Source organism: Oculina patagonica, chromosome 5, assembly GCF_052425735.1.
Source record: "Oculina patagonica isolate OP01 chromosome 5, crgOcupat, whole genome shotgun sequence".
In the NCBI taxonomy this organism is placed as follows: domain Eukaryota; kingdom Metazoa; phylum Cnidaria; class Anthozoa; order Scleractinia; family Oculinidae; genus Oculina; species Oculina patagonica.
This window is the reverse complement of record NC_135762.1, coordinates 12,122,628-12,146,036: the sequence shown is the minus strand read 5'-3', so window position 1 is coordinate 12,146,036 and position 23,409 is coordinate 12,122,628. Positions and strand designations below refer to the sequence as shown.

The 23,409-nt window shown below is 37.6% G+C and overlaps 1 protein-coding gene across 2 annotated transcripts; it reads right to left on the bottom strand.

Moving 5' to 3' along the window:
• Positions 1–3,569: 3,569 nt before the first annotated feature.
• On the bottom strand, positions 3,570–12,226 carry LOC144655558 (neuronal pentraxin-1-like). 2 transcript variants are annotated; one of them, XM_078515809.1, is made up of 6 exons: positions 12,156–12,226; positions 12,043–12,084; positions 10,254–10,295; positions 5,774–5,879; positions 4,830–5,058; positions 3,570–4,187 (listed from the first exon to the last, which is right to left on the bottom strand). In XM_078515809.1, exons 4-6 carry the CDS (start codon positions 5,856–5,858, stop codon positions 3,815–3,817), a joined length of 687 nt encoding a protein of 228 aa, XP_078371935.1. In that variant the 5' UTR covers positions 5,859–5,879; positions 10,254–10,295; positions 12,043–12,084; positions 12,156–12,226; the 3' UTR covers positions 3,570–3,814. The 2 variants fall into 2 exon arrangements, with proteins under 2 accessions (XP_078371935.1, XP_078371936.1); XM_078515810.1 differs by lacking the exons at positions 12,043–12,084; positions 12,156–12,226 and adding an exon at positions 10,367–10,798.
• Between the last annotated feature and the right edge of the window lie 11,183 nt (positions 12,227–23,409).

The following is a 23,409-nucleotide window of genomic DNA, read 5'->3' as shown; positions in this document are numbered from 1 at the left end:
CTGACATGGAACTTCTTTAAGAACTGGCTTTGCCCAAATTTCTCTTGCTGCCCAAAAAATCTGAGTTGCCCAAAAATTGGGGGGGGGGCTGCAGCCCCCCCAGCCCCCCCGCCCGTACGCCTATGAGGGAAGGTATTAGCATATGCAGGTTATAAAGGTATACAGGTTCTAAGTCATTTGCTAGATTACCCATACTATATATACTATGACATATTGTTGCGGTAACTAACGAGAAATCGACTTACCCCGTGATCGAAGCACATTTCACTATAAGGATTAAGCCACCCTCCCCCCACACACGAATACTAGCCACCAGAAAGTGCCCCATTTCCGCAGTTTATGCAACTGATATTCTGGTTTAAAGTGTGTATATATATACTATGACATATTGTTGCGGTAACTAACGAGAAATCGACTTACCCCGTGATCGAAGCACATTTCACTATAAGGATTAAGCCACCCTCCCCCCACACACGAATACTAGCCACCAGAAAGTGCCCCATTTCCGCAGTTTATGCAACTGATATTCTGGTTTAAAGTGTGTATATATATACTATGACATATTGTTGCGGTAACTAACGAGAAATCGACTTACCCCGTGATCGAAGCACATTTCACTATAAGGATTAAGCCACCCTCCCCCCACACACGAATACTAGCCACCAGAAAGTGCCCCATTTCCGCAGTTTATGCAACTGATATTCTGGTTTAAAGTGTGTGTAAGCTGTAATATATAGCGTGCAAATGCCCCTTCCGTTGTCGCTCTGAACACGAAACTACAACCCGTGTAAAAAAGAGACCAGGATCCCGTCAAGATCCCGCCGGGATCCCGACCGGGAAAAAATTCCCGGCACGTAGGGATCCCGCCAAGAACCTTGCCGGGACCGGGATCCCGGCAAGTTAGCAGACCTTCCGCCAGGAATAAAACTTGGGTAAAATTTCCCTCCACGGATCCTGCAAGAACCTTGCCGGGAATTATATTCTTGCCAAGATCCCGCCAAAAAAAATAAAATAAAATTCCCGGCAAATTTTTCACAGCACGATCCCGCCAGGATCCTGCCTGGATTATGGCCGCCGGGTTTTTTTTTGCCAAGAATCCCACCGGGATTCTCGCCGGGATCCCGGTTGGTTTTTTACAAGGGAAAGAAAGTACACGCGATTCTCCGGCACCTGCTGACGAAGACGTATTGCAGAAACGTCGGCAGTTCAATTAGAAAGTACGCGCAATTTGACATTGGCCGAAATATAAAGATTGATTGATTGGAAATTCGTAAAGGGTTATTGTATCAGAGCAATCAATCAGTTTATACACACTGTTTTGTAATTTGTACATCAGTATATATTATTATCCTAATGTACAAATTAATTTAAAAAGGAGCTGGCTTCTCGAGTACGACGCTTAATACCATTGCCTTTGTTTTTCTATTCTTGGTGCGATCTTCCAAAATATTAAAACGGAAAATATAGACGGCAAACTGATCCTGACGGCTAAAGCGGTCAAAAATAAACAAAGTGGATAAAAAGAAAAAACTAGAATATATAGAAAAAACTTTGCCCTATATTTCGGTTTGCAAAACAAACCTTCCTCAGGGGCTGGGCGGAGAAAAAAAATGATGAGAAAAATAAAAGGACAGTTACAAATAGAAAAATTTAAAATAAAATACTAAACAATGATTGGTTCTAACAAGTGTCAATGACGTGTTTCGTCACGTCTGTTAATTCCCAGAGGATGTAAAGTTTTTGCCTTGTTAATTAAATGGGCTTCACGAGCCTTCCTGACTGAGTCTCGTTGGCTGCGTATAAGTTCAAGCGGGATGAGGTGAACGTCGTTTATGGAATGGCCGGGTTGGTTGAAATGAATAGATACTGGTGTAGGGTCATCAAGTTCATGGTGGTTGAGAATGGATCTGCGGTGTTGTCCGAAGCGTTCGTTAAGTTGACGTTTGGTCTCCCCAATGTATTGATGGTGGCATTTTTTGCAATCGATTAGATAGATAAGGTTTTTAGAGCGGCAAGATATGCTGAACACACACACACACACACACACACACACACACACACACACACACACACACACACACACACACACACACACACACACACACACACAGAAGAACTCCTCAAAAACTTCATAAGTTACTTAAACTCCATTCACCCGAGCATCAAATTCATCCATGAATATTCGATTTCCTCACATCAGGCACTCCCTTTCCTAGATGTTCAAGTCCACCTTAGCAACAACCACATTCAAACAGATCTACATACCAAGCCCACCGACAAACATCAATACCTTCTTTTGCCGTTTAGAAAAAGGAAGAATTTTATACGGTTTAGTTAAAAACATATAATTGTATCGTATTAACAATTTTCTACACAGAAAATTATATTGTTTTCAAAGTCTCAGCCTCGGGCCTATTCTTAAGCTATACTTTAATAAAATTTTGCAAATTTCAGCCTCGGTATTCTTATAAAATTTTTAAAGAAATTTTTATGTTAAAAAGAGATTTTTTGTATTTTATTTAAAAAAAGAAAGTGTAATGAGATGCAATTTTTGGGATCGACAACGAATCAAATTTGTCTTGTCGGGTCGGATCTAGCAGACAGTATTGGACATGGTTGAAAAGCCGCTGACTATTCTGTGGCGGGTTATCCTTTAGCACTTTGACAGGTTTTGATAAAAGCTCGCCGGTGGACACCCCTTTCCTACCCCTTCCCCCCTCTCCGCGAGGATTTGGACTCCCAGTAAAACTGAAGTTATGACTGATTTTAAGAGTGATTATACCTCTTCTTTTGCGGCCTCGCACTTTTATCACTGGATAAAATACATACTAGTTATACAACGCTTTCGAGTGGTATACTTAACAATTATTCCACGAGCGCGCGTTGGATATGAGACGGTAGATAGTCAACGAGGCGCGTAGCGCCAAGTTGGCTATAACAATCTCATATTCAACAAGCGCGAGTGGAATAATTGTTTTATTAAAAACGCCCAAAGAATTGCAATATTTGAGCTCCCAAGCTGTTTGAGCTTTTTGTGTCCGTTAAACGAAAAGGGAAAAACAAGACTCTTTGAAGTGAAACGTAAGGATAAATGTACTTGAAAACTAGATGCGTGGTTAGGTTAATTGGTTATGCTCATTTTACGACACAAACAGAAAATCTAGTATAGTCGTCTGCTCGAGCTCTTTGACTCGTTGGCACTTAATATGGAGTCTTATGGTAGACGTTTACTAAAGTACAAGGAACCGAGCCAAAATTTGCAGGATTGTTGACGTCATTACTGGATTTAAAACAGACTAAGAGAGTCTGATCAAGAATAGATACAAGGTAACTTGGGGGTTTACAATCCTTGAACGAACAAACCTTTTAAAAGTTGTTCTTCGTATATTTTGTGCGATTAGAAAAAGGCGAGAGAGCCTGAGAGTGCCCATTTTGATTTCGTTTTTCTAGCGACGGGATGCTCTCTTATAAGCTACAACGGTTTAGGGCAGTGCGGATAAATTAAAAAGAACCCGAAGGAAACTGACTTTTAAGTTTTCATATTTTGTTTACACTTAATACACATCATCAGTTGCATAAGGATCCTTTATTTTAAATATTTCATCTTAATTCAATACAATAATCTTCTTTCGTCATCAACCACAAAGCATGAGTGCATCTCATGCTAATTGTGCTACAGCAAGTATTACACCAAAACATCAATGCGCGCTTTGAAGATAATACAAAACAACAATCGGAAAGTCGTTGTTGAATCTGTTTAAGCCCATTTATTACCCAACACCTTACTGGATCCTCTTGTGGAAAACGGATTGGATCATGGTTTCTCCACCACAACTCCGCCATGAACGCCATCCTTAAACTGAGACCACGAGTTCACTGATCCGTGGGCGGTGTTGCAGGTGCTGGAGTGGTAGAAAAGCTCATTGTCCGAGAGAACACGGTCCCATATATTCACCTGTGTGACGTCGCCAACAAAAGATTGGTCTGCTTGGAAGCCTCCTCCAACGGCATCTTGCTCCTGTCCGATGACGGTGGTACCTCCGGAACGTATCGTGCCGCCCGTATTCAGACCTGTGTCAGTGGCTACGGCCACACCATCCTTGTAGAACCAATATTCTCCGTTGGTGTTGGTCCATGTAAAGCATATGTGGTTCCATTTTCCGTACTCAAGACTCGCACCAGAATCCCTTTCGAAAGAGGAAATATATTTTAATTAACATCATAATGTGACAGAAAAAGTAAGGTTAAGTGATTACTATGGGGAGATAACATATACAACGAAATAATTTGTTTGTAATTGTTAGTATTTTTCAGCATTTATTTATAGCCTCATTATTTCTGGTGTCGTCTTAGCCTCAGTCATTTTACAAATAAATGAAATTTTTCAGTGGCCAGGATTCACAGTGTCTCATTTCATTTATTTTTAATATGACTAAGGATGATTATAAACTAGAATCGAAACACTGTTCATCCGCATTTATTTGTTCTTCACATGTAATACATGTTCCACATGTTCGTTGCAGGAAACTCCTGTCCACATGTAAGTTCATATGGCATTCACTCGCGCGCTGTTCCCATCTGTGCCTTTGTAACTCAGATGGTTGAGCAGTGGTCATGCAACCCGAAGGTCTTGGGTTCGAGTCTCACCTGAACCACTGATTTTTTTTTTTCAGTGGCCAGGATCCACAGTGATTCATTTCGTTTATTTGTAATCTGACTGAGGATGATCTGAAATTTTTTTATACAACGATAATTGTATTTTTGTTCGAAAACTTACGATGTTTTTTCTAGCTGCTTTCTAAGTAATGTAGTAATACAAAGTTAACTACCTTTTTTTGTCATTGATAATAACTCGAAGAGTGGGAGATGTTATAATAAGCAACGAATTGTCTGCTCCATTAACGGTGTAGCTGAAGAGGCACTGCTCTGTATCTGGTTTGTTTGCATCATTGTCCCTCGCAAAAAAGCACACAGACACTGCATTCAGATCATTCGTGATAGAGTTTTCTATCTTCGCGTAATCTGTGGTGGTATGCTCTTGAAAAATCATTCGGTACTCTGCAAGGAAACGTATCGAAGTAATATAACAATAGAGTTGATGGTTTTTGGTGTAAATATGTTTTCAACCGGACAAAGGCTCATTTTTACCCTCGGACATAAAATGATTGGGAACAAGATAAGAAAAATAAAGCTGGGAACATGGATACAAAAGCTGTGTTTCTGATATTTTAGGTAACTTAGATCAAAAACATCGACGAAATACTTCAGGGAACAACGGAACACTAGGGAATTTTGAGGGAAACGAAACGAACAGTTGAATGAATTCCAGTTCTGGTCATGATTGGCTGGCCATGGTCTCTTTTCTGATTGGATGAGGGAAGCGGTTTAAAATATATTTCAGCCCGGTTAATTTTTCACTTAAGCCCCTTACCTACGCCATTATGCGCGATAAAATTACAATGAGACTTAAACTGTTTCGTTGGCCATTATTAAAATTATGAGAACAGATAGACATTGTTTTTGACAAAAAAAATAAATCCAATGTGTAGATTTTAAACTGCACTATACATGAACACAGTTTAGTTTGATGTCAGTTTTGGAGAAAAAAATGAATAAGCATTTACATTACTGCTTGGCGCAAATTGTTTTTCGCTTGGTCAGAAATTATTGATAATGATAATAACCTTTAAAGCCCTTTAAAAATAAATTGTTGAAGTTGAAAAAGTCATGCGTTGAAATGGATTACAGTGTAATGTGCGTTTTGTTAGCTTACCCTTACAAGGAGTGCAGAGTGATTCGGCGGCGCTTCCAGAAACGCGCAACAGCACGAGCAAGAAAGTAGTCCAGATGAACTTCATTTCTCGTCAATATCTATGGAGCTGATAGAAAAAAAAAATACAAATTTCAATTGCCCAATCTGCAGTGTTTTACACGAATTTCCAGCCTTGAGAAAACCGCAATTGAACACAAGTACAATTACGATAAATTTACTGTGGTGATATCGATGACTTATAATATTACCATGTGTAACCCTTTAACTTTAATTTGCTGGTAATCTCGTTCCCAGATCTCGCAGGTGGGCGAGCCGGAAGGCGAGATCACAGGTAGCCAAAGCATGAAATTTGCATATATCAAAGCAAAATGGCGGCCTTTTGAAATATAAGAGTTTATATGGGTTTTAAACGGAAACTTTTGAGCGATAAATAAAAGCGTAAATTCTAAATAAAGTTGACGGAACATGAAATGGTGTCGTTTGTTTTTGTTACAGCGTGATTTTAAGCAATTTAGAGCTATTTTACGTCTATTTACTGTAACATATTTATCGTACATAATAATATGACAAGGTAGGAAACCTTGGTCGCTTCTAGCGTTCGACATGTGTCGAAATTGGTTCGAATTTCGCCCACAAAAACAGCTTCCACTCATATTCTGACATCAAATCTCAATGAAAGAATGATAAGCGAATGCTTTGTTAAACATCGTTATTCGTTGGAAAAAGCTTTATAATGCTAGGAAGAACTGAGAATCTTCTTGACTTTTGAGGCCGACTGTAAACAACGAAACGTCCCAAGAATGGCTATATTTAATATGATTGCGTGCACGATTTGCATAAAAAGCAGACATTGAATTCCCTTGAGGCCCTTACAAGTCTCGCATCGCACGTTTAAATTTAACGCTGTGACAGCCATGTTTTGAAACAGCCAATCAAAAAATTGAATTTTCTCAGTTGACCAGATCTCGCCTTCCGGCTCGCCCACCCGCGAGATCTGGGAACGAGATTAATTTGCTGGTGTTTAGTCGAAAGATCTTCGGATCTTCCTCAAAAGTTTTCGGGAAACCTCGGAAATCTTCGTTGATCTCCTTTAATCTTTTGTAATTGGAAATTTTAAGGAAATTTTCGGAAACGTACGTTTGAGCTTCGGACAACATTTAGGAAAATTTTATATTGAGTTGAACAGTCGAAGATAAATTTCATATCTTCGCAAACATCTGTAAATTCATCACATGTAAAGAAATTAAACTTTGATATCTGCATCTCTATTCCTTACTTTCAGGACTCAGAAACTTCGCCGGAACCTTCACAACAATATTCAGTTTTATCGATATTATACAGAACAGGCATTAAGCAAATAAAATACTCGCTTTCCCAAAACGTTGAACGAAATTTCCCAAAACGTTGCACGAAATTTCCTAAAATGTTGCACGAAATTTCTCAAAAAGCTGCTAGAATATTGCTGCAAAATTCCAAAAAGTTGCTTTTTGTTATAAACGTTGCTCAGTCGAAAGTTGGTCCAAAAAAATCCAAAACGTTGCTTTTCATTAAGAAAATTCGCTGGCTAGCTTGTTTATTTTTTGTCTCTGCCAGGTGTAGGCGATGTGCACTTTTACCTAGGTAAATTTGAAAACGGAGAAATTTGAAAATGCCGTATAATATGTTTCCGTCCACCTTAACCCGGGTAAATTTGAAAACGATACGCTTCATCGCACGTTAAGTAAAACGCATGCACAGAGCTATTGTTAACCTCATTTAACCTTTTGTTTTGACAGAGATCACATGACTATTTGACGTCAAAAAGTCCCGGTTTCGCCTAATCTCACCGTCCACACTACACCACCTAGCTGGCATTTTTAAATTTACCCACTTTGGAGAGCGTTTTTGAAAAGTACCATTTTCGGTGACCGAAAACGCCGTTTCAGTGTGGACGGTTGGTCTATCCGGTGAAAAAAAGATGCGTTTTCAAATTTATCCGGGTCAGTAGTGTGGACAGGGACTTACAATTAAAAAGTGGATCACGAAATTTGCGAGATGTTATTCGGGGCAGTATAACGTTCTTCTGTTTATTCTTTTCACACATTTTGTTTTTTACTTTACAGAAGAGCCTTTTCGCGAAAGCTGTTCTGAAACAAAGGCTGGAACTTTGAATAATAATTGTTTCTGGATGTTGTGGCAGTGAAATGAAAACAAAACCTATTTTCTAATATCTTTTCCTGTCATGGTTTTATCTACATCTGTAGAAAGTCGACATCCAGTCCTTGACTTAGATTATAATAACTAAACTCTTCTTATACTCGACGTCATGTTCACTTAGACACGAATTATTGGCCTAATCCTGTTTAAACTTGCACGACTTGCTTACTATTCAATGCGCTGTATCCCATCGTTACCGCAAAGAAAGTTTTGTTTAAGGTTATCTCGTCTAACCCATTATGGATTATAAACTGAATCGCCGTTAAAATAGCTTTCTAAAATCGACCCGTGTAACATTAAAGATGATTTCCAGTCCGTACTGCGCAATCTCCGCCTGCAATGTTTGTGAGCCTCACAAACAGAAGAATGTTTACTAGCAAAAATAAAAATTCCGGGACAAAACTTACCTTTTTCTTCATTATTAACGCCAGATATCCTTGCAAAACAATAATAAGGAGTAAAAGAAGCTCGACGGTATGTCGAACGGACGTTTTAGCTCATCGTGAATTCTTGAACGAAACGATCCGTAATGGCGAACTAAAAAACTTCATGTACGCTATCACCGAAGTGTAACGTTTCAACGAATTCAAAACAAAAATGAAAACAAACCCTGAGTCTGCGCAGTACGGACTGGAAATCATCTTTAAGTTTAAACACCTGACCGCATTTTGGCATAATTATGATATGAAACTCAAGCGCTGGTTAGCGGAGGATACAAATGGCCGCATTCTCATTTATTTTTACTCAACCTTTTTTGATAAAATCAATCCAAACTTATATTTCGTTTACTTTAGCGACATTTTCCTTATAATATTCCTTTTTTAATTCAGTATGCTTACATTTTAGAATACTTGCACATGGAAACTTTTTAACAGGTGAATATGTATTAAAAACCTATGTATGGTTAGGGAGGAGGCTTTTGTTGATTTATTCCTTGGAGTTGAAATTCGCTGAGCTGTCCACCTAAGAGCGGTCTGGCGAGTTTGGGGTCGCGAGTAAACCTTCTTTTTATTGTTTTATGAGCGAAAAGTATTTAATGTGAAATGATTGAAAGCGAACTAATTTTGACCAAAAACCTTTTTCACAAAACTTGTTTTCTTGTCTGAGAGCGGTTTCCAGCCTTTTGTAATGGCCGTAATTCGGTACTTTTAACAGCCGCGCTTCTTCGAAACGGATCAACATCGCTAAATACTACATAGACATTGCATTTTGCTGCAATTGATCAAAGACAACCCGCTTTGCGGTATGTTTTCGTGCTTGACAAATTCCTTCAAAGTAAAAGCTTAAATCTCCTAAGCGGTACAAAAATCACAGGTAAAATACCTTTCAAAGCAAAGATCTTATCTTATTCTGACAGCGAATGAAGTGAAACGAGCGGGTTTTGTTTTGCGTTGTTCTCGAACAAACGTTTTAAAGAATCCCCTTTCGGCAATATTTTAAAAGACTGAACTAAATATCCCGTTTGTCGGTTTATGCCCAACGCATTTAATTAGATAGATATATTTTTTCAATAGTCCAGAATCGTGCTATGCATCCTCCGAATAACAAACATTTGTTGCCAATTTAGCCTTTTTTAAGTTTGTATAAATAAAAACCGCTAAAAAATGTCATAAACTTCTTTTCGATCTACCCGCAAATATGCAAATTCTGCTTATTTTCAACGCGTTGTGGATTTGCGCTATGCAGTTTAATAAATATCAAACACGATAACACTTCGTTTTTAAATGTAGTCTAACTTTAGCCTGGAAATCAACTCGTTTGAAAATAAAAAAATGAAACTCAAGTTCCTTTTGACTTTTCTTGTCCATATAACTGAGTTTTTAGAACTGATCCCTGCATCCGTGTTAATTCCACATTTCTCATAAACACATCTTTGGGAAGATTGGTGTTGCTTATGTCTGGTGACTTTTCTCGTGCAGGTCTTAAGAAATGTTTATGAATCACGTAACTGAGATCGGTGAAGGTATGTCTGTTGTTATTTTTGTTTCTTTGAGTGTCGGGAATATTGAACAAATAATAAACAACGCTGAACGAAATAGGCAAAATAGGACTCTGACCGATATTCTGTAACACTAAAGCTGCGCCCTATCCTCAAATACACAACATGTCCTTTAAATAAGCAATTTGAATAAAAAGCATTAACGTTTGATAAGATCAACATACTTTTAACGAAGAACCCGCAGCAGGCTTATTTTCGCTGAACGTGAAAATAAGAAAATATAAGCATGAATTAAAACGCTCTCAACAGTATTGCCGGTGGGATCAGTGAATTATTTCTTCCTACCTTGGTTCTTCTGCTTAACGCCTTTACTCAAGTGATCGAAACCTGCAAAAATAAATGTAACTGTCAGTATTGCATTTAATTGGAGAATTTGTTTCGTGACAAACCCATCGTACCTGGCTTTCTCTGGTAAACATACAGCTCAACTGAAAATGACGATTGTGATAAAAGCCAAGTGAGATGTAAAATATGCAGCATACTGACTTTCTATTGGACACGATGACACACTACCCTAAGCATTTACTGTTTAAGAAAACACATTAGGTCGTAATATAACTTAAATATCAGTTTCAATTTTTCAGTTAAAGAGGCAGTCCGGTATTTTGATAAAATTATACTTAACTAAAAGTATACAACTGAAACTATACATTAATTTTGTTCGAGCTATTGTATATATTGCAAATTAGAAACCTTTTTTAAGGAGTGGCTGTTCACCTAAGAGAGGCTCGACGATTTCATTTTGGGGTCGCGAGTAAACCTTTCCCTTTATTTTTTTGTGAGTGGAAAGGACTTAATATGAAATGATTAAAATCGAAGTAATTTTTTCTAAAACCTTTTTTCTGTGCTTGGCTGGAGGACAAAACTCGTTTTCCTGTCTGAGAGCGGTTTCCTACCTTTTGAAATAACAGAAATTCGGAACTTTAAAAAACCGCGCTTCTTTGAAACGGATCAACATCGCTCAATACTACATAGACATTGCATTTTGCTGCAATTGATCAAAGACAACCCACTTTGCGGTATGTTTTCGTGCTTGACAAATTCCTTCAAAGTAAAAGCTTAAATCTCCTAAGCGGTACAAAAATCACAGGTAAAATAACTTTCAAAGCAAAGATCTTATCTTATTCTGACAGGGAATAAAGTAAAACGAGCGGGTTTTGTTCTGCGTTGTTCTCGGACAAACGTTTTAAAGAACCCCTTTCGGCAATATTTTAAAAGACTGAACTAAATATCCCGTTTGTCGGTTTATGCCCAACGCATATAATTAGATAGATATATTTTTTCAATAGTCCAGAATCGTGCTATGCATCGTCCGAATAACAAACATTTGTTGCCAATTTAGCCTTTTTTAAGGTTGTATAAATAAAAACCGCTAAAAAATGTCATAAACTTCTTTTCGATCTTCCCGTCAATATGCAAATTCTGCTTATTTTCAACGCGTTGCGGATTTGCGCTATGCAGTTTAATAAATATCAAACACGATAACACTTTGTTTTTAAATGTAGTCTAACTTTAGTCTGGAAATCAACTCGTTTGAAAATAAAAAAATGAAACTCAAGTTCCTTTTGACTTTTCTTGTCCATATAACTGAGTTTTTAGAACTGATCCCTGCATCCGTGTTAATTCCACATTTCTCATAAACACATTATTGGGAAGATTGGTGTTGCTTATGTCTGGTGACTTTTCTCGTGCAGGTCTTAAGAAATGTTTATGAATCACGTAACTGAGATCGGTGAAGGTATGTCTGTTGTTATTTTTGTTTCTTTGAGTGTCGGGAATATTGAACAAATAATAAACAAAAACTGCGAACTGAACGCTGAACGAAATAGGCAAAATAGGACTCTGACCGATATTCTGTAACACTAAAGCTGCGCCCTATCCTCAAATACACAACATGTCCGTTTAATAAGCAATTTGAATGAAAAGCATTAAAGTTTACTAAGATCAACATACTTTTAACGAAGAACCCGCAGCAGGCTTATTTTCGCTGAACGTGAAAATAAGAAAATATAAGCATGAATTAAAACGCTCTCAACAGTATTGCCGGTGGGATCAGTGAATTATTTCTTCCTACCTTGGTTCTTCTGCTTAACGCCTTTACTCAAGTGATCGAAACCTGCAAAAATAAATGTAACTGTCAGTATTGCATTTAATTGGAGAATTTGTTTCGTGACAAACCCATCGTACCTGGCTTTCTCTGGTAAACATACAGCTCAACTGAAAATGACGACTGTGATTAAAGCCAAGTGAGATGTAAAATATGCAGCATACTGACTTTCTATTGGACACGATGGTACACTGCCCTAAGCATTTACTGTCTCAGAAAACATATTTGCTTGTAATATAATTTAAATATCAGTTTCAATTTTTCAGTCTATTAGGCAGACCAGTATTTTGATAAAATTATACTTAACTGTAAGTATACAACTAAAACTATACAATTATTGATGTTCTGCCGCTACAATGAAATGCTGACACTTACGAACGGCGAAAATAAATAAATTGTCCACCTCGCGAGGGTTTTGAATCAAAGAAAGACCGTCATGTTTCCACAGTAAAATTTCTTATTAAAAAACGTCTCCTTTCTTTAGCGCTACCACTTTCTGTTGGTAATAATGACACACTGTCCTTAGCATTTAACTTTTGAGAAAACACATTTGCTTATTATATAGTTTAAATATCAGTTTCAGTTTTTCAGTTAAGGAGGCAGACGGATATTTTGATAAAAATTACACTTAACTATATGTATAAAACTGAAACTATTCAATTAATTGTTTTTGAGCTATGGTATTTATTTCATATCAGGAACACTTTTTTATGTAGCTGTCGGCCAGAGGGCGATCCGGTGAGTTTGGGTCGCAAGTAAACCATTCCCTTTATTTTTTGTAAGTAAAAAGGACTCAGTGTGAAATGATTAAAAATCGAATCAATCTTTTTTCCAAAACAGACTTATCTTTTTGGAAAACTGCCATCACGTGGATTCAACCTAATTTTCACTCCAGGTACAAAAGAATCGATTAACATAGTGCTACCATAACCAATAAATAATGACGATTTTGGACGCTTGTGCCAAAATACCATCAAGTAGATTAAGGCTTATTTTAACTCCAGATTCAGCAAAACCAGCCGGTTTGGGACTTGAAATGTACAGTTTGGGTCTTTTTGGAAAACCGCCATCACGTGGATTCATGCTAATTTTCACTCCAGTCTAAAAAAAAAATAAGTAAGTGCTACATGAGCCACTGAAAATGACGATTTAGAGCCCTTGTGTTGAAATACCACCAAGTAGATTAAAGCTTATTTTAACTCCAGATTCAGCAAATCTAGCCGGTTTGAGACTTGAAATGTACAGTTTAGGTCTTTTTGGAAATCCGCCACCACGTGGATACATCCTAATTTTCACTCCAGTCTAAAAAAAAAAATAAGTAAGTGCTACATGAGCCACTGAAAATGACGATTTAGAGCCCTTGTGTTGAAATACCACCAAGTAGATTAAAGATTATTTTAACTCCAGATACAGCAAAACCAGCCGGTTTGAGACTAGAAATGTACAGTTTGAGTCTTTTTTGGAAAACCGCCATCACGTGGATTCATATTAATTTTCACACCAGGCAAAAAAGAATCGATTAATATAATGCTACCCTAGCCAATAAAAATGACGATTTTGGAGTCTTGTGTTAAAAAACCCAAAGTGGATTAAGTCTTATTTTAACTCCAGATTCAGTAAAACCTGTTGGTTTGAGACTTGAAATGTACAGTTTGGGTCGTTTTGAAAAACCGTCATCACATGGATTCATATTAATTTTCATTCCAGGTCCAAAAGAATCGATTACCATAATGCCAATAGCCAATGAAAATAACGATTTTGGACCCTTGTGTTAAAATACCACCAAGTAGATTAAGACTTATTTTAACTCCAGATACAGCAAAACTAGCCGGTTTGAGACTTGAAATGTACCGTTTGAGTCTTTTTGGAAATCCGCCATCACGTGGATTCATAATAATAAGTTTTCGTTCCAGGTCCAAAAGAATCGATCAACATAATGCCACCATAGCCAATGAAAATGACGATTTTGGACCCTTGTTGTTAAAATACCACCAAGTAGATTTAGGCATAATTTAACTCCAGATTCAGCAAAACATACCAGCTTGAGACTTGTAATGTACAGTTTGGGTCTTTTTGGAAAACCGCCTTCACGTGGATTCATATTATGTTTTAATCCAGGTACTAAACAATCGATTAACATAGTGCTACCATAGCCAATGAAAATGATGATTTTGGACCCTTGTGTTAAAATACCACCAAGTAGATTAAGGTCTATTTTAACTTCAGATTCAGCAAAACCTGCCGGTTTGAGACTTGTAATGTACCATTTGGGTCTTTTAGGAAATCCGCCATCACATGGATTCAACCAAATTTTATTTCCAGGTCCACAAAACGAATAACAAAGTGCTACATGAACCACTGAAAATGTCGACTTAGAGCCCTTTTGGTGAAATTAATTAATACCACCAAGTAGATTAAAGCTTATTTTAACTCAAGATACAGCAAAACCAGCCGGTTTGAGACTTGAAATGTAGAGTTTGGGTCTCTTTTGGAAAACCGCCATCACGTGGATTCATATTAATTTTCACTCCAGGTCCAAAAGAATCGATTAACATAGTGCTACCATAGCCAATGAAAATGACGATTTTGGACCCTTGTGTTAAAATACCACCAAGTAGATTAAGGCTTACTTTGACTCCAGATTCAGCAAAACCAGCCGGTTTGAGACTTGAAATGTACAGTTTGGGTCGTTTTGAAAAACCTTCATCACGTGGATTCATCCTAATTTTCACTGGCTCCAGGTCCAAAAATCCGAATAAGAAAGTACTACATGAGCCACTGACAATGACGATTTTGTGCCCTTGTGGCGAAATACCACTGCGTAGATGAAAGCTCTTCCACCCCAGATCCACAAAAACGGCCACTTTGAGACATGAAATGTACAGTTTAGGTCTTTTTCGAAAACCACCACCACGTGGATTTATATTAATTTTCACTCCAAGTCCAAAAAAATCGAATTAGAAAGTGCTACATGAGTCACTGAAAATTAAAATTTTAGGCCCTTGTGTTGAAATACCACCAAGTAGATTAAAACTTATTATCACTAGAGATCCATCAAAACCTGCCAGTTTGAGACTTGAAATGCAGTTTGGGTCGTTTTGGAAAACCGCCATCACGTGGATTCATCCTAATTCTCACTCCAGGTCCAAAAAACCCGAATAAGAAAGTGCCACATGAACCACCGAAAATGACTATTTTAGGACCTTGTGTTGAAATATCAACCATGTAGATTAAAACTTCTTATCACTAGAGATCCAGCAAAACCGGTCAGTTTCAGACTTGAAAGGTACAGTTTTTGTCTTTTTGGAAAACCGCCATGACGTGGATTCATCCTTATTTTCACTCCAGGTCCAAAAACAGCAAATAAGAAAGTGCTACATGAGCCACTGAAAATGATGATTTTGAGCCCTAGTGTTGAAATACCACCACGTAGATGGAAGCTTACTTTCACCCCAGATCCAGCAAAAACGGCCACTTTGAGACTTGAAATGTACAGTATGGGTCTTTCTGGAAAACCGCCATCACGTGGATTCGTATTAAGTTTCGTTCCACGTCCAGAAGAATCGAATAGGAAAGTGCTACATGAGCCACTGAAAAAGACGATTTTAGGCCCTTGTGTTAAAATACCACCAGGTAGATTAAAGCTTATTTTCACTCCAGATCCGGTAAAACAGGCCAGTTTGAGACTTGAAATGTACAGTTAGGTTTTTTTTTTGGAAAAACCGCCATCACGCGGAGTCAACCTAATTTTCACTCCAGGTCCAAAAGAATCTATAAGATAGTGCTACCATAGCTAATAAAAATGATGTTTTTGGACCGTTGTGTTAAAATACCCTAAGTAGATAAAGGCTTATTTTAACTCCAGATCCAGCAAAATCAGCCGGTTTGAGACTTGAAATGTACAGTCTAGGTCTTGTTGGAAAACCGCCATCAGGTGGATACATATTAATTTTCACTCCAGGTTCTAAGGAATCGATTAACATAGTGCTACCATAGCCAATAAATAATGACGATTTTGGACCCTTGTGTTAAAATACCACGGAGTACATTAAGGCTTACTTAAACTCCAGATTCAGCAAAACCTGCCAGTTTGAGACTTGAAATGTACAGTTTGGGTCTTTTTGGAAATCCGCCATCACGTGGATTTATACTAATTTTCACTTCAGGTACAAAAGAATCGAATAAGAAAGTGCTACATGAGCCTCTAGAACTGACGATTTTAGGCCGTAGTATTGAAATACAATTACGTCTATTAAAGCTTATTGTACCTCCAGATCCAGCAAAACCAGCCGGTTTGAGACTTGAAATATACAGTTTGGGTCTTTTTGGAAAACTGCCATCACGTGGATTCAACCTAATTTTCACTCCAGGTACAAAAGAATCGATTAACATAGTGCGACCATAACCAATAAATAATGACGATTTTGGACGCTTGTGTCAAAATACCACCAAGTAGATTAAGGCTTATTTTAACTCCAGATTCAGCAAAACCAGCCGGTTTGGGACTTGAAATGTACAGTTTGGGTCTTTTTGGAAAACCGTCATCACGTGGATTCATGCTAATTTTCACTCCAGGCCAAAAAGAAACGATTAATATAATGCTACCATAGCCAATAAAAATGACGATTTTGGAGTCTTGTGTTAAAAACCCAAAGTGGATTAAGTCTTATTTTAACTCCAGATTCAGCAAAACCTGTTGGTTTGAGACTTGAAATGTACAGTGTGGGTCGTTTTAAAAAACCGTCATCACATGGATTCATATTAATTTTCATTCCAGGTCCAAAAGAATCCATTAACATAATGCCAATTGCCAATGAAAATGACGATTTTGGACCCTTGTGTTAAAATACCACCAAGTAGATTAAGACTTATTTTAACTCCAGATACAGCAAAACTAGCCGGTTTGAGAGTTGAAATGTACAGTTTGTATCTTTTTTGGAAAACCGCAATCACGTGGATTCATATTAGTTTTCAGTCCAGGTCCAAACGAATCGATTAACATAGTGCTACCATAGCCAATACAAATGACGATTTTGGACCCTTGTGTTAAAACTCCCCAAGTGGATTAATGCTTATTTTAACTCCAGATTAAGCAAAACCTGCCAGTTTGAGACTTGAAATGTACAGTTTGGGTCTTTTTTGGAAAACTGCCATCACGTGGATTCATATTAATTTTCACTCCAGGTCCAAAAGAATCGATCAACATAGTGTTACCATAGCATAATGAAAATTACGATTTTGTGTTAAAACACCACCAAGTAGATTAAGACTTATTTTAACTCCAGATTAGGCAACACAAGCCAGTTTGAGACTTGGAATGTACCGTTTGGGTCTTTTTGGAAATCCGCCATCACGTGGATTCATAATAATCAGTTTTCATTCCAGGTCCAAAAGAATCGATCAACATAATGCCACCATAGCCAATGAAAATGACGATTTTGGACCCTTGTTGTTAAATACCACCAAGTAGATTTAGGCATAATTTAACTCCAGATTCAGCAGAACATACCAGCTTGAGACCTGTAATGTACAGTTTGGGTCTTTTTGGAAAACCGCCTTCACGTGGATTTATAATAATTTTCATTCCAGGTCCAAAAGAATCGATTAACATAGTGCTACTATAGCCAATAAAAATGACGATTTTGGACCCTTGTGTTAAAATAACCCAAGTGGATTAAGGCTTATTTTAACTCCAGTTTCAGCAAAACCTGCCGGTTTGAGACTTGAAATGTACAGTTTGGATTTTTTTCTGGAAAACTGCCATCTCGTGGATTCATATTATGTTATAATCCAGGTACTAAAGAATCGATTAACATTGTGCTACCATAGCCAATGAAAATGATGATTTTGGACCCTTGTGTTAAAATACCACCAAGTAGATTAAGGTTTATTTTAACTCCAGATTCAGCAAAACCTGCCGGTTTGAGACTTGTAATGTACCATTTGGGTCCTTTAGGAAATCCGCCATCACGTGGATTCAACCAAATTTTATTTCCAGGTCCACAAAACGAATAACAAAGTGCTACATGAGCCACTGAAAATGTCGACTTAGAGCCCTTTTGGTGAAATTAATTATTACCACCAAGTAGATTAAAGCTTATTTTAACTCAAGATACAGCAAAACCAGCCGGTTTGAGACTTGAAATGTACAGTTTGGGTCGTTTTGAAAAACCGTCATCACGTGGATTCATATTAATTTTCACTCCAGGTACAAAAGAATCAATTAACATAGTGCTACCATAGCCAATGAAAATGACGATTTTTGGGCCCTTGTGTTAAAACACCACCAAGTAGATTAAGACATAATTTAACTCCAGATTCAGCAAGACATGCCGGTTTGACACCTGAAATGTACAGTTTGGGTCGTTTTGAAAAACCGTCATCGCGTAGATTCATATTAATTTTCATTCCAGGTCCAAAAGAATCGATCAACATAGTGTTACCATAGCCAATGAAAATGACGATTTTTGGGCCCTTGTGTTAAAACACCACCAAGTAGATTAAGACATAATTTAACTCCAGATTCAGCAAAACATACCAGTTTGAGACTTGTAATGTACCGTTTGGGTCTTTTTGGAAATCCGCCATCACGTGGATTCATAATAATCAGTTTTCATTCCAGGTCCAAAAGAATCGATCAACATAATGCCACCATAGCCAATGAAAATGACGATTTTGGACCCTTGTTGTTAAAATACCACCAAGTAGATTTAGGCATAATTTAACTCCAGATTCAGCAAAACATACCAGCTTGAGACTTGTAATGTACAGTTTGGGTCTTTTTGGAAAACCACCTTCACGTGGATTTATAATAATTTTCATTCCAGGTCCAAAAGAATCGATTAACATAGTGCTACCATAGCCAATAAAAATGACGATTTTGGACCCTTGTGTTAAAATAACCCAAGTGGATTAAGGCTTATTTTAACACCAGTTTTCGCAAAACCTGCCGGTTTGAGACTTGAAATGTACAGTTTGGATTTTTTTCTGGAAAACTGCCATCTCGTGGATTCATATTATGTTATAATCCAGGTACTAAAGAATCGATTAACATTGTGCTACCATAGCCAATGAAAATGATGATTTTGGACCCTTGTGTTAAAATACCACCAAGTAGATTAAGGTTTATTTTAACTCCAGATTCAGCAAAACCTGCCGGTTTGCGACTTGTAATGTACCATTTGGGTCTTTTAGGAAATCCGCCATCACGTGGATTCAACCAAATTTTATTTCCAGGTCCACAAAACGAATAACAAAGTGCTACATGAGCCACTGAAAATGTCGACTTAGAGCCCTTTTGGTGAAATTAATTAATACCACCAAGTAGATTAAAGCTTATTTTAACTCAAGATACAGCAAAACCAGCCGGTTTGAGACCTGAAATGTAGAGTTTGGGTCTTTTTTGGAAAACCGCCATCACGTGGATTCATATTAATTTTCACTTCAGGTCCAAAAGAATCGATTAACATAGTGCTACCATAGCCAATGAAAATGTCGATTTTGGACCCTTGTGTTGAAATACCACCAATTGGATTAAGACTTTGTTTAACTCCAGATTCAGCAAAACCTGCCGGTTTGAGACTTGAAATGTACAGTTTGGGTCGTTTTGAAAAACCGTCATCGCGTAGATTCATATTAATTTTCATTCCAGGTCCAAAAGAATCGATCAACATAGTGTTACCATAGCCAATGAAAATGACGATTTTTGGGCCCTTGTGTTAAAACACCACCAAGTAGATTATGGCATAATTTAACTCCAGATTCAGCAAAACATACCAGTTTTAGACTTGTAATGTACAGTTTGGGTCTTTTTGGAAAACCACCTTCACGTGGATTTATAATAATTTTCATTCCAGGTCCAAAATAATCGATTAACATAGTGCTACCATAGCCAATAAAAATGACGATTTTGGACCCTTGTGTTAAAATAACCCAAGTGGATTAAGGCTTATTTTAACGCCAGTTTCAGCAAAACCTGCCGGTTTGAGACTTGAAATGTACAGTTTGGATTTTTTTCTGGAAAACTGCCATCTCGTGGATTCATATTATGTTATAATCCAGGTACTAAAGAATCGATTAACATAGTGCTACCATAACCAATGAAAATGATGATTTTGGACCCTTGTTTTAAAATACCACCAAGTAGATTAAGGTTTATTTTAACTGCAGATTCAACAAAACCTGCCGGTTTGAGACTTGTAATGTACCATTTGGGTCTTTTAGGAAATCCGCCATCACGTGGATTCAACCAAATTTTATTTCCAGGTCCACAAAACGAATAACAAAGTGCTACATGAGCCACTGAAAATGTCGACTTAGAGCCCTTTTGTTGAAATTAATTAATACCACCAAGTAGATTAAAGCTTATTTTAACTCAAGATACAGCAAAACCAGCCGGTTTGAGACCTGAAATGTAGAGTTTGGGTCTTTTTTGGAAAACCGCCATCACGTGGATTCATATTAATTTTCACTTCAGGTCCAAAAGAATCGATTAACATAGTGCTACCGTAGCCAATGAAAATGTCGATTTTGGACCCTTGTGTTGAAATACCACCAATTGGATTAAGACTTTGTTTAACTCCAGATTCAGCAAAACCTGCCGGTTTGACACTTGAAATGCACAGTTTGGGTCGTTTTGAAAAACCGTCATCACGTGGATTCATATTAATTTTCATTCCAGGTCCAAAAGAAGCGATCAACATAGTGTTACCATAGCCAATGAAAATGACGATTTTTGGGCCCTTGTGTTAAAACACCACCAAGTAGATTAAGGCATAATTTAACTCCAGATTCAGCAAAACATACCAGTTTGAGACTTGTAATGTACAGTTTGGGTCTTTTTGGAAAACCACCTTCACGTGGATTTATAATAATTTTCATTCCAGGTCCAAAAGAATCGATTAACATAGTGCTACCATAGCCAATAAAAATGACGATTTTGGACCCTTGTGTTAAAATAACCCAAGTGGATTAAGGCTTATTTTGACTCCAGTTTCAGCAAAACCTGCCGGTTTGAGACTTGAAATGTACAGTTTGAATTTTTTTCTGGAAAACTGCTATCACGTGGATTCATATTATGTTTTAATCCAGGTACTAAAGAATCGATTAACATAGTGCTACCATAGCCAATGAAAATGATGATTTTGGACCCTTGTGTTAAAATACCACCAAGTAGATTTAGGTTTATTTTAACTCCAGATTCAGCAAAACCTGCCGGTTTGAGACTTGTAATGTACCATTTGGGTCTTTTAGGAAATCCGCCATCACGTGGATTCAACCAAATTTTATTTCCAGGTCCACAAAACGAATAACAAAGTGCTACATGAGCCACTGAAAATGTCGACTTAGAGCCCTTTTGGTGAAATTAATTAATACCACCAAGTAGATTAAAGCTTATTTTAACTCAAGATACAGCAAAACCAGCCGGTTTGAGACTTGAAATGTAGAGTTTGGGTCGTTTTGAAAAACCTTCATCACGTGGATTCATATTAATTTTCATTCCAGGTCCAAACGAATCGATTAACATAGTGCTACCATAGCCAATAAAAATGACGATTTTGGACCCTTGTGTTAAAATACCCCAAGTGGATTAAGGCTTATTTTAACTCCAGATTAGGCAACACAAGCCAGTTTGAGACTTGAAATGTACAGTTTGGGACTTTTTGGAAAACCCTCATCACGTGGATTCATCCTAATTTTTACTCCAGGTCCATAAAAACGAATAATAAAGTCCTACATGAGCCACTGAAAATGAAATGTTCAGTTTGGGGTTTTTTTGGAAAACCGACATCACGTGGATTCATATTAATTTTCACTCCAGGTCCGAAAGAATGGATTAACATAGTGCTACCGTAGCCAATAAAAATGACGATTTTGGACCCTTGTGTTAAAATACGCCAAGTGGATTAAGACTTAGTTTGACTCCAGATGCAGCAAAACCTGCCGCTTTAAGACTTGCAATGTACAGTTTGAGTCTTTTTGGAAAACCGTCATCACGTGGATTTATCGTGATTTTTATTCCAGGTCCAAAAAAACGAATAACAAAGTACTACATGAGCCACTGAAAATGACAATTTTGTGCCCTTGTGTTAAAATACCACCACGTAGATAAAAGCTTATTTTAACTCCAGATCCAGCAAGACCAGCCAGTTTGAAACATGAAATGTACAGTTTGTGTCTTTTTGGAAAACTGCTTTCACATGGATTCAGCAAAACCAGCCGGTTTGAGACTTGAAATGTACAGTTTGGGTCTTTTGGGAAAACCGTTATCACGTGGATTCGTCCTAATTTTCACTCCAGGTCCAAAAGAATCGATTAACATAGTGCTACCATAGCCAATGAAAATGACGATTTCGGACCCTTGTGTTAAAATACCACCAAGTAGATTAAGGTTTATTTTAACTCCAGATTCAGCAAAATCTGCCAGTTTGAGACTTGAAATGAACAGTTTGGGTCTTTTGGGAAAACCGCCATCACGTGGATTCGTCCTAATTTTCACTCCAAGTCCAAAAGAATCGATTAACATAGTTCTACCATAGCCAATGAAAATGACGATTTCGGACCCTTGTGTTAAAATACCACCAAGTAGATTAAGGTTTATTTTAACTCCAGATTCAGCAAAACCTGCCAGTTTGAGACTTGAAATGTAGAGTTTGGGTCTTTTTTGGAAAACCGCCATCAGGTGGTTTCATCCTAATTTTCACTCCAGGTCCAAAACAACGAATAAGTAAGTGCTACATGAGCCACTGAAAATGACGATTTTGAGCCCTTGTGTTGAAATACCACCACGTAGATTAAGGCCTATTTTAGCTCCCGATCCAGCAAAACCAGCCGATTTGAGACTTGAAATGTACAGTTTGTATCTTTTTTGGAAAACCGCCATCACGTGGATTCAACTTAATTTTCACTGCAGGCCCAAAAAAATCGATTATCATAGCGCTACCATAGCCAATGAAAATGACGATTTTGGGCCCTTGTGTTGAAATTCTACCACGTCGATTAAACTGAAGCTTATTTTGACTCCAGATCCAACTAAACTGGCCAGTTTGGGAATTGCGATTTATGGTTTGGATCTTTTTGAAAAAAAATGGTATCACGTGGATTCATCCTAATTTTCACTACAGGTTCAAAAGAATCGATTAAGGAATTGCTACATAAGGTACTGAAAATTACGATTTTGGGCCCTTGTGTTTAAATCCAGCAAAACCGGCCAGTTTAAGACTTTAATTATACATTTTGGATCTGTTTGAAAAAACGTCATCAAGTGGATTCATCTAGTTTTCACTCCAGGTCCAAAAGAATCGAATAAGAAAGTTGTACGTGAGGCAGTGAAAT

Excerpts from the sequence above, each read along its gene's own strand:
- LOC144655558 (XM_078515809.1), bottom strand. The coding sequence starts at position 5,858 with ATGAAGTTCATCTGGACTACTTTCTTGCTCGTGCTGTTGCGCGTTTCT. Across the intron at positions 5,059-5,773 it reads ACTCTGCACTCCTTGTAAGG|AGTACCGAATGATTTTTCAA; the intron begins GTAAGCTAACAA and ends GTTTCCTTGCAG. Across the intron at positions 4,188-4,829 it reads ATTATCAATGACAAAAAAAG|GGATTCTGGTGCGAGTCTTG; the intron begins GTAGTTAACTTT and ends CTCTTTCGAAAG.